The following is a 12,109-nucleotide window of genomic DNA, read 5'->3' on the forward strand; positions in this document are numbered from 1 at the left end:
GAAGACTGGAATATGGGCTTGGGTTAATCTTTTGCTACCTTACCAAGTGGAAAGAAATCATATTTAATATCTTTTATGTATTAATGTCTTGTATGTTGTGAAGGGCAATTTAATTGTGAATTGGGTGGAGAAACTGCAGTTTCCAGAAACTGATGAATAGCGGTTTTTTGAGGTTATCAGTTAACCTGCTGTAATGAATGCTCTTCATTACATGCCTCTCCTTGTTAATTAGAAGGGATTTTTCCTCCTCTTTATCAAGTCAGGGCAAGTGTATTACCTTTTTCTCTGTAGTGCTTGTGATAAAGTGAAGATCCAGATTGTTTTGTGAAGTGTCCTCATGAATATTTCATTGCATGTGCATCACACATTCATACCCTGTGTTTTCTGAGCTCCAACCTCTGATGATTATTCAACACATTTTAAAAATAATCAAACTATAGATTGTTTAAGGTCTTTTTATTTATAGGTAGAAATTCCCTTTGTTTTTGTAGAATACTTTGTTTATGACATTAATTACCATGCCAGTTTAGACTAAGACAATTAATCACTGCTGCACACTGGAGCAACAATAGACTCAGACTCAAGTTCTCTGAGTGCAGAGGTGAAGCTTGTACCATCCATAAATGAGAACCTGCCAGACAGAGGGGAATTGGTACCCTGGTTTGGACCTTGGACCTGTGTTTATTTAAAAAACAAAGTCAAAACAAAACATAAACAAGCCCCCACTTATTTCCTCCTTGGTTTCTCTCCTACAGGTTGAAGCAATCCTTGTAAACATATTTGGTGGGATTGTGAACTGTGCCATTATAGCCAATGGTATCACCAAAGCCTGCCAAGAGCTCGAGCTGAAAGTACCTCTGGTGGTCAGACTGGAAGGTGAGTGCTACTGGATTCAGACCAAAATCATCCCTCATGTGCCCAGTAATCAATTTGGGATTTCTTCCGTATCAAAGTGATACACAGAAAAGACTCCACAACTTGAAAGTTGCAAAGTAGGTATGTTTTAATCAGCTGAGGTGCATGGGGGAATCTTTCCTCCAAAGACATGTGCATCTTCAGCAGCTCTTGGCTTGGTGTTTATGTGGTTACAAACTACAAATGCATCAGAGTACACAATACACCTATACATATTCATTGCCTGTCCCCGCTTCATATTACAATTAGCTCTAAAGTCATTAACATATCGGTGCGCTTGCTCAGTGCTGCCTGCTGCTCGCGGGCCGGGGTCTCTGGGATGAAGTAAAGGTCTTCCTCAGATGAAGTAAGTAGTTCTCCTCGGGTTGAACTTTTTACCTCACCTTCTTGCGCAGACTCCTTGTGTTCCTGGCCCAAGGCCAGACCTCAGAGCTGGCTCAGGCTGGTTTCAGGGTCCAAAAGCAGGATCTTTGGTCATGGTTTCTTCTCCTTGTCAATGGTCTTGGATCCTCCCCTTATCCTCCCTTACATCCTTCCCTTTGCCTGGCAAGCACAATGAGTGTTAAGCAAGCGATATAAATTGTTTAGCAAGCAGCTGCAAAATGTAGCAATACTAGCAATACCATGGTCAGTAGTTAACTCTTAAAATTCTAAGCCCCCTGTATCAAAAGCACTAAACAGATTGGTCCCTCGCAGTGAGAATATGTCCAATTCTTCAGCCACAGCACAACCTGAAGTCAATAAACTCATATTTCCTCATCTATGGTCCTTGATGGCATTGGAAGCAATGAATTTTTGCAATGGAAACATTGTGAGTTTGCCTGTAAGATTTGCAATGCAAATAGGAATTATTTTGATGCAAGTTTATGTTTACTGGAAGGTATTTATGTTTCAATTTTTTATTTTTTTTTTACTGAATGCAATTCCGTTATTGCTAAACAATATCGTTTTCTTACGTTTACACCAGTGCCATAATTAAAAGACAGATGTTAGAAACAGTATTTGTAGGAGAGATATTACTGTAACATGTTCCTCTGCCCAATCCAGCTAAAATCCATTAAAAACCAGAAGATTTGGTAATGGTAAGGAATATTTTATCTTTAGTGCATCCAGCATTGTTTCACAAGAAACAAAAAAGCCATAGGGAGGGGAGGACAAGCACTCTTTGGCAGTTACAGACTTTAATGGCAGTGGGTGTGGAGTTCTGCCTCTAATTTCTGAGAAGTGCCCTGAAGGAGGGAGAGTCTTCTGCCCTTGAGTGAAAAGTGCCTTGATTGCAATCAGCACACAACCCTGGTAAGCTGAAAATATTTCTTTTTGGCCAAGTAGGTTTGGAAAACAGAGAGATTTCTGGGTGAGTTTTAAGGCCTCTTACTCAAACCCATCCATATTCAGGTTTGTGTGTGTGTAAAGAGCATAAAATGTCCTGTCACTCAGCATTCATGATGAACGGAGGAAATGCATCCCTTTATGGACCTGAGATGCAATACTGAGGTGGTTTTTCACACTGTGATAGAAGGGGGAGGAAAATATGTTCTGAACACTTCAGGCTTTTTCCTTTTCAAAACTTCCCCTCACCAGGATTCCTGAGGATGCATGCAGAGTGCCCATGGAGCCCTTTGGTTAGGGGGATGCTCGTTTTATGTTTCAGGAGAAAGCAGAGCTTTCCCCTCCCTCATTCTCATGCTATGCTGCACGTGCTGGCACGAACTTCTGTTGTGGTGAGTGCAGGGAAGTTTAAATACTCTAAAATGGATTTTAGAAACAAATTGTGAACATTTTCTTTGGATGATGCAGCACTAGTCAACACCTTAAGAGACTGCATAAAAAGTTTAATATGGATGAAGGAGAGACTGATGGATGTTGCTTAGAAGCAGAAAAGTTTCATTATATTAAATCTCATTGTTTATCAGCTCTAGGCAATGTTGTTTCACTTTTTGTCATAGCAAAAAAACTTTTCCTGTCTTTCACAGCTGGGAAAAAGTTTATCCGTCAGATCTGCAAGACTTCTCAACTGCTGTAACTGCTCCTTTTTAAGTGAAGATACTGAAAAAGCCATTAGTTTTTCCTATGAACAAGATGTTTCTGTTGTGATTTTTGAAACTGTTATAAGAGAAACAAGAGGAGCAACTTGCTTATTTTAAACTACAGTCTGCTGGGTCTGCCACTGCATTTGCTTGGCCTTTCTCCAGTAATCTTGATGATTCCATGATTGTACAGAAGAGTGAAAGCCTTGCAGAGGTGCCTGTTCCTCTTGTGCCTGCGACCTTTGAGTCATTTGCTGCTCTATCCACAGAGACCAAAGCTGAATCTTCAGAGTGTCAAATGCAGATTTAAATGCAAACATCTTTGGGTTACCATCTTCCCAGGATTGCTCACTCTTTGCTAGGTCTGTAATAATGTTTCTCCTAGACTGGTTGCTGACTCTGAAAATGGCAGTACCACATTTTCTTTAGGAAGCTCTCTCAGAGAATAATGCAGCAAACTCCCGCTTTTGCATAATCTTTATCTCAAAAGTTTTTTTAATTCCTTCTCTTATTCCTTGTGTTCATCCTAAACAAAGAGCTATGATGCTTACAACCTTCAGCTGTTGTACTTTGGAACTGTTAACGAGTCACTGCTGCTTTCTCTGCCTCCTTAATCACCTAACCAAGCAATGCATGTATGTTTGGTCCTTTTAATCTTTCCTCAGAAATCAATCCCTCTGGATCCTTAATCGTCTTCATTGTTCTTTGAACTCACACCAGGTTATTTAAACTTATAAGGATTTTGAATTAATAATGAGTACTGTGGAAGTAATCAGACTACCCAAGACTTTTTAAAACGTCACTGATGACATTTTACAGTTCAAAAGGAGAAAAAGGAACAAGCACTCTTTTGGGTTTCCGTTTTGAACATTTTCCCAACAGAAGGTTTGTGATTATTCCCATAAATCTAACAGATTTGTGACCTGCACTTTAAAGACTCTTTGCCCACATGCACTGTACTACAAGTGTCTTGATGACTAGAGTTTTAATCAGTCAAATCTGTCTTGATTTAGTAGGATTCTGTGGACAAATCTTTGTTCTCAGTTCTATAATAATTACAAGCCGTTTTACCAGTGGATAAAGAAAGGATTACTCTCCTCTTTGAAAATGGTAACTTTATAATTGCATATGTTTGCTTGACTTATCAGTAGAGAACTCACCAGCTGAGACACAGGATTATTTTTTAAAAAGCTCATGGACAAGTGGAGAAACCACATATTCCAGATTTCATCTTCTACAGATAGAAAAGTAACTGCTGCTGAGTTTATGCAGGATTTTTTTCCCTTTAAAATGTAATACACTTCAGTTAAGTTTTGTGAAAACTGACAGGAGTGCTGAAAGGAAGCCAAACCTTGCTTCTCATTTATGTAGCTCAGAATTAGATGAAAAGAGGGAAGAATAAAAAATAATTGTGAATTAGAGATCTGCTCCTATGCTGGAAATTTTACATCCTCTCTCTTTCAAAAAATGAATTCTTTCCTTCTCTGGTCATAGAACAAGAAGAACTGGGAGGGATCATAACTACTTAATATGTTGAAACTCAAGTAGAAACAACTTGGGTTTTATTCACATCTGAATGCAAATTTTTTCATATTTTTCATTCATGTGATTAGTGACCTTGTGTGTTCTTCAGAATCTAAAATTTTCTTGTATCTTCAGAAATCTTTTACACACAAGTGAAATTTTGCTCCAGCTTGTGTATCTTGTTTGCAAGTATGGTTTAGTATGTATGCGTGATTTTTTGATTTTTAGTATCCCAAATTGCCTTTCAAGAGGGAAGAATGGGATATTGCAAAGTCACAACTTCATTCAGATCAGACATCTTGGGCTTAAACATTCAGTACAAATTTAAATGTGCCCTTCCCTGTTAGGATGTAAACATGAGGCAGAGGGAAAGATTAAAATATTCTTTGGGGAAAGTGTAAGGTAGAAAAGGGCAAATGGAGTGGACAGAATAGAAAGAGTTTAATTGTCTCTTACAGGTAGGCAGTGGAAGTTGGTTTATTCTTGACTGCAGAGCCAACAGGTGTAAGATGTGTAAGCCACCAAAACTTTGTATGTTCCCTACCTAAAGGTTACTAATTAAAGCTTGTCTCCAGCCAAACCTCAAATCAAATGTTGTTGACAGAAGGTAAACGGTGATAAACTTCAAACCTTATTCTCCAATACCTGTCTTTGGGACCTGAGAGGCCACGAGTTTCCAGCTTGTGGGCTGACAGGACTGGCATAGCCTGGATCCACGCCAGGGGGAGATTTGGTTCTGTGCACTCAGCAGTGCAGCATGCCAAAGCTGGACCCTTGCTATGGATACTGTAACATGGGCACAACCTGCTCATATCACCAGTAATTTTTGACATTCTGCATATTGTGAAATTTTTTGTTATAGCAGAATGTTTTGGGTCGATCAGAGTATTTTTTATATTATTCATCTATTTGTTAGCACATACCAAATGTATATAACTGTGTCTTACGCCCTTATACCTTATTTACCTGAACAGCCAGAAATTGCATTGCAGAATCCTGCATCCTCTCTGACCATCAGCATTACACAGTGGTAATTTAGCCTGGTCCTGATGGGTTTATGACAGTGCAAGTGAATAAGGATCCAAATTCTGCATATGGAGTATGACTGGGCGTGTTTTATTTGTTTGATTTTCATTCAACCTCTCACAATGTGTGCTTGTGTGATCTTACCTCTGGTAGAGACATGCTTAGACAGAATATTTATTATTGGAATTTTTTTGGTAATGAGTTGAATACATTTGCTTTGCTACTGATAGCAGAGATTTCAGGTCCACAGAAGTGTAAATGTGAGAGATTGCATTTACACAGACTGAGAGTTTGTTCCAGAACCCAGGTTTCAGCAGGAGGATGTTTAGATTACAAAGCCTGAAGGTACATGCCGATAAAATTACATCTTTCCAGGTTTTCCATGGAGTGTTGTTGACAGTAATATGTGTCAGAAGACAAAAGCTTCTTTTTCTAATTAGAAAGCCATTCTCTTCATAGAATCCAGTTTAAAAAAAAACCACACACACACAAAAAAACCCCAAACAATATAACCCAGCAACAACAAAAGCCCCACAGCCTCCAGCCCTGTGAATTTTCATCTTTTCTCAGTTGGCTGCAGGGTAGGTGAAGGGCAGATTATTCTGATAGCCTGGATATGGGATTCTGTTTACAGTTCTCTGACACCATCCAGTGGCAGGAGGTTAATGCTGGAATAGTGGGATTCTTTATTTGTTTTTTTTAACATGTTGCAACAAGATGGTATTCTTTGTAGATACATAAATGTTTCCAGCATTTTCTGAATGATTAATTTTAAATCTTTTACCTCTGCTATTAGCAGGCTCATTATAACTTCCATATTCTCCACATAGCTAAAATAGTTAATCACAATGAGATAAAAGGCTATCACTAAAAAAAAAAGAAAATTATAGCAAAGGAAATGCTTGCTGAAAAGTGTGTTTAGTTGTATGGCCTGCCTATAAAAGTGTTTTATTTAAGAAATACAAAATGTACTCATACTCTTTTGACTGCAGTAAGAATTTTTTTTTTCAGCTTTCATCATTTCATTTCCCTGCATAAACTCCCTCTCCCTTCTCAGGGGCCTGTGTTTTGTATTGATTTTGTAATGCATGTTAGACAAGTGGTGTGGAGAGCAATCAATGCAGTGCAGAACAGATCCAACATATTGTTCCCTCTCTGACCTGTTAGTAAATTAATATTGGCCACTTAGTGAAGAGCAAAAGTTAGTTTTAAATACATGGCTATCACAAACAGCACAACATTTTTTCTCTGTTGGAAAATTTCCAGGAAAATTTCCCTCTTTCCATTTTTTTCTCCTCACAACACTTTGTCTTGTAGAATCCTATTTGAGCGATCAGTACAATCACGACTGTTTCAAATGTTTATCACACTTGTATCTAAATAAAAGACAAAACCTTCAAGGCTTGTTGGGAATCACTGTATGAATGTGAGGGACTCAACAGAGAAGAGAACCTTGGGAATGGCTCCTGCCTTCCCTGTGCAGTGCTGGGCTGACAAGTAGCAGCCTCCACATTATGTTATATAGGATGATTGAACAAAAATCAAATATTATGTTCTCTTTTTGCCCATAATATTATTTTTTTTCTGTAGAAAAAGTTCTGTACAGTTCTGGGTGTTGCTGAGCAACCAAATCCCCCTTCTGTCAAAGATTTGAGATGTCTTTGACCTTCCTACACAAACCCTACAGCGTGTCCCTCTGCTCAACAAGGGGAAGCATGACCTGGGCTGCCAGTGCCTTTGCAGAAGGAGTAGATGGGGTCCCACATTCCTCTTCCTGACTCCTGCCTCTCCCATCACAAAGTGCTGTGATAGGGATGTCTTTGGTCCCTTTTAGCACCAGGAGTGGGAATCCTGACTTGAGCATGCTGATGAAACAGGCTTTTGAAATGCTCTGCTTCTGTTGTACCATTTCAGATGTTTTATGAAGTCTGCCCAAGAAAAAAAAAAATCATCCTTTAAAATGAGCATTCTGGAAGTTGCACAGTAAAGAGTATGCCTCTTGCCTGGTTAATAATTAAGGATGTAATTAGTATATAGCTCCAAATATAATTAAAATTCATTTTGCTAGGTCTAGGAATTACAAAGTAATTAAGCATTTTGACATGGCAAATGAACAAGGAACATGACATGGAGAAGGAGGATAGAAATTATTTTAAAGAGGATCAGCTCTGGGTCCTTGTGCTTGTGACTAGTGTGTGATCCCAAAGTGGATTCTGCTTCCTCAGTAGGCTATGTGGCTCCAGGTTCTTCTGTGGTGCAGAGCATAGCAGTGATCAAAAGTTTCACTTGGCTTTGCTGGGAAAGCTCTGGTGAATTCAGATTTTCTATTAGTCTTAGTTTTCCAAAAAGAATGAGATAGAGTAAACAGGAGGGTGATGCTCTTGTCTTTTAGACAAGTTTGAGAAGTGGGGAAAATGTATTTTCCTGAAATATCTTTTTCAGCTTTGGATTTTTTTCCTTCCCTGTGCTTTAGTCTATTGATTGAAGTTGAGCTTTTTCCATGCAAAATGGAGCCCCTGTGCTGTGTGACCATACATTCTCCTTGAGGTGGGGTGGACGTGGTGCTCAGGGTTTATTGGTGGACTTGGCAGTGCTGGGTTTCCAGTCATACTCAAAGATCTTAAGGGTCTTTTCCAACCTAAATGTTTCTGTGATTATAATAATATACTGCAGCAGAGGGGAGGGAATGGTGTCATGCTGAATACTTCAGAGACCTTTGTATTCCCTGTTTTTAGGAAAAATGCAAAAGCATATTCAAGAGCAGCTTAAACCCAATTATATTTTCAGGATTACCCAAATCTTTGCCTTTCAACAGCCCATTTTGCAGCTTTCAGTTGTCACAGGTGAATTTTAGTTATTGTTCACTCACTGATGAGCTGTAACTGATTGTGGCTAATAAATGCCATTAATAGAGCCTGGTATGTGGTCCATTATCCACTGCTCTTGTTGGATGTTCCTGCTGACTCTGGGGGATGCTGCATTGACCCTCTAATCTTCACAAAGCCCCTGTTGTGCACACAAGTGCCATTATCAGATTGCATTGTCTGTCACGATTGTCATTGGAATTACGAGCTCCTTCTTCTCAGCCCAGTCTAAGGCACTCGTTTAATCTGTTGCTAAACTGAAATGATGTGTAGTTTGAAGCATTATCTGATTTTTCAGAGATGTGCTGGGAGATGTTCATTAATATTCATTAATATTAATTACTAATTCTAGTCAGTGTTCTTTTTTAGGAACAAATGTCCACGAAGCCCAGCGTATTCTGAGTGAAAGTGGCCTCCCCATCACATCTGCCAATGACCTTGAGGATGCAGCAAAGAAGGCAGTGGCAAGTGTGGCCAAAAAATAACGCCTTGAAGATTATTCTCATGGAAAGTACTTGTGTTTCACAAGGCATCATTCCTGCTGTTATTTCAGAGGCTTAATGGAGTTCTCCTCATCAGGCTTGGTGGACTTAATTGGAGATACGCGGCCAACTCAGGCTTGCAAGTTGGGCTTCAGAAATTTCGCAGCTACAATCTTGAACAGCTCGTATGTCTGTATCTAATTTTGGTAATTTTGTTAGTCACAACTGTAGTAAGTAATACTTCACTCCATAAAGCTCTTGTTTGTCTCTCCTTCCAAAATTGTCACTGATAAACTCATGATAAGACAAAATAAGTAATTATTTACTTCTGTCAACACAATTGTTCTTTAACTGAACACATTTAGGTCACCTAATTCACAATATTTTCATTCATGTTTCTATATTGTAAAGGGTCAGCAAACTAATAGTGGGTTTATATTTTTTACGGACTTTTGCAATAATGTAAAAAGGTGTGCTTCCAATACTGTTTTTATTCAAATGAATGATGTTTATTTTCTTTTTCTAGAAATCACTGGTTTTGCCTTAAGATTATTTTCTTTTGTTGATGCCAATGGATACCTCACAATAGGAAAAGGGATTGAGTAGTTGGTAGTGAAAGGACCTCCCACTCTTACTGTGCCTATGAACCATTGAAATGTGATTCATTTCTTTCCTAGTTTTTGGAAATGCCCTGCTGTATTTTCAGATGTAGCAGTGCCATACAGGGGGCTCCAGGAAGATGTGTCTGCCACTAAGGAAATGGCTGCTAACTTTTTAAGATAACCTCTTTTGTAGCAATGTCACTGCTGTGAGGTTTTAAAGATGAGAAAACTGAAGCAGTTTTCTCTCAGGAGCATGGAGAATTCTTCAGTTGATTTAACTTCCAAAAACCATTTCTAATTTATTGGGAATAAAACACAAATGAACTTTTCAAATTTTAAAGTATTTGCTTCTCAGGCATCAGTAAAAATATGTATAAGAAAAGAAACCCTTAAGTTTCTGTACTCAGATATTGACCAAGATTCATTTTGATTATATACTCTTTTGTAACAGTCAAAATTCAAGCTGTTAGTTACACAAATCGTTCATTCAGGGAACAGAAGGCAATACTAAAGAGCTTGTGTAACTAAAGAACTTGCTACAAATCTCTCTCTGCCCAGGAATTATGTGCTGAAAATCATCAATAAATTTGAACAGTGAACAAATGAGGGGATATCATGATCTGGTCTTGTAAATGGGCAGAGATGCAAAATTTTGTGAAATAAATTCCTACTTGTGATTTTTTGAGCAGCTCTAATCAATATCATGTTCTGCTTAGAAAAACGTAAATAAAGTTTTCTTGACATTTCCATTAAAACTGTTACATTCAAAATAAATTATCTGCACTAATCTTTGGCTCTCGACACAAAGAGTGCTGATAGGTTGCTATCATCAATTCCTGCAGGTTTTTCCTTCTCCATTTCTTTCTCTACATATTGCTCAAGGAAAAAATGTGTGACCATTAGAACAGCAATAAATATGCCACTAGGTCTGTAGTTATTGACAGAATGAAGGAGAAGGGTATCATTAGCAGCTTTCTTGAAGGTACGTAAAAGCCACACTGCTCTGAAGGAAAAAATGTTTACCTCACCACAATAAATACAAGAGTTGCACTCTATTTTATATATTTTAATACTGGAAAGATAAGATTCTGTGGAAGAACTGTTTGTGCAATGTTGTCACATACTGTGTCCCTAACTCTAATCTCCAAACCATCCACTGTGCATACACAATTATTATTTTGCAAAGATTAATCTGTGTACACCATTTTGTCAAATAAATGTAAAAATGAACATGTTTATTGACTCTGTGCTTTCTATAAAATAGAAAAATGTTTAATTTGCCTGCGCTCTTCCATTCAGCATTTTGTGACAGGTGGGTGAAATCAAATGCATTGGAATTTAGTTTTAGTTGGGTGATATTTCTATACTCCAACGTATGTGCCTTTTATCTAAATAAGTAGATCTTTTTACCTCTGTATGTCTTTTCTTATATGTAGGCTAATGACAGTACATACAAGCTTTATCCCTCTTAAGCCATATACAGAATGGAACAGTATAATTTTTATTTTTCAGATGTAATATGGAAAGTTCCCTAAGCTCTGGTTTGGTATCTTTGAAGGTTTGGTATTTCTCAGGCACTGTGCACTGGCTGTAACCAGAGGCTCGGTGTGGTGTTGTGGACTGGTTTGTTTTATTTGTATGGATTGTTTCTCTCAGTGTGCAAATGTGCAAAGTTGGTTTTGGTCTCCCTGGGAAAGGTGTTTTTAGTTGCATTTTGCCCACACAAACCAAACAGCAGCATAAGCAGTGGGTAAGTTCCAGCTAATCCCCTCTGTGAAAGCTTTAAGTGGGATTTAATTAGCCTTTAAATCTGGAAATTTCAACCTGTATTAATAAAACTCCATAGGACAGGACACTTTGGAAGGCAAAACAGGAGGAAACTGTTAATGCTGACATTGTGTTACATCTTTAACAAGATACCTTTAAATTCTCACAGCGAAATAGTAACAGCTGGGAGTTCTGGAGTAATGTCCTTAACGAGCACTTACTATCCTATTTGTCAGGCCTGTGCTCCCCTACATCCGGCAAAGCAGCTGGTATCATGCAGAATTGCTGTGATTGGAACAGCATGTCAGTGCAAATCAGTCACAGGATGAGATGCCAAGCAGGGCTGGCTGCCTGGGCCCTGCCCTCCGAGCTGAGCCGTGCCTGGTGCCTGGGGGTGTCGGGCACCTACAAGAGCAGCTGCTGGTTGATGTGTGTCAGGCTGGCCTGGAGGGTTCTCTCGTGCAGGGAGCTGAGCACTGAACTGGCTGAGGGTGCCCAAAACACAGAACTGAGCAGCCTTGCTGGGCTAGAAGAGCCAGGAAATCTGTGCACAGAGCCAGGCAGTGGCCAAACCCTGTCCTAGAGCAAAAACTGTCAACTTAACAGAAATCCCCAAACCTCCAAGGCTTAGGGCTTTATTACATGACATGTAGTATGCAAGTTCTCAGTGCTGCTGTAAGCCTCAGCCAATTGTGAGATTGCATTCCTTGTTTTCCTTTTTGCTGCCTTTCAGGAAATTGGAGTGTCTTTTGCAGTCAAGGTCAGCTCTAGCATGGCCAAAGTGGGGCAAAGCAGGTCACTGCACTTTTCAATTTATCATCCAGCTTCTTTCCCCTTCCTCTTCTAAACTTACTGGGTTTTCCCCCCACTTTTCCACCCACACAGCTCACTTCCTGTATTTC

General features: G+C 39.1%; 1 protein-coding gene across 2 annotated transcripts in view; it reads left to right on the forward strand.

Annotated features, from left to right (window-relative positions):
• The window catches only part of SUCLG2 (succinate-CoA ligase GDP-forming subunit beta), a 114,076-nt gene extending 103,402 nt beyond the window's left edge, over positions 1 to 10,674 (forward strand). For both annotated transcript variants that reach the window (XM_048315765.1, XM_048315766.1), the window contains 2 exons: positions 756 to 876; positions 8,726 to 10,674. In XM_048315765.1, coding sequence (XP_048171722.1) covers positions 756 to 876; positions 8,726 to 8,841 — 237 coding nt within the window. In that variant the 3' untranslated portion in view covers positions 8,842 to 10,674. The remainder of the gene's footprint in view (positions 1 to 755; positions 877 to 8,725) is intronic.
• Positions 10,675 to 12,109: the final 1,435 nt, after the last annotated feature.

The sequence above is a fragment of the Corvus hawaiiensis genome, chromosome 11, assembly GCF_020740725.1.
Source record: "Corvus hawaiiensis isolate bCorHaw1 chromosome 11, bCorHaw1.pri.cur, whole genome shotgun sequence".
Classification (NCBI taxonomy): Eukaryota; Metazoa; Chordata; class Aves; order Passeriformes; family Corvidae; genus Corvus; species Corvus hawaiiensis.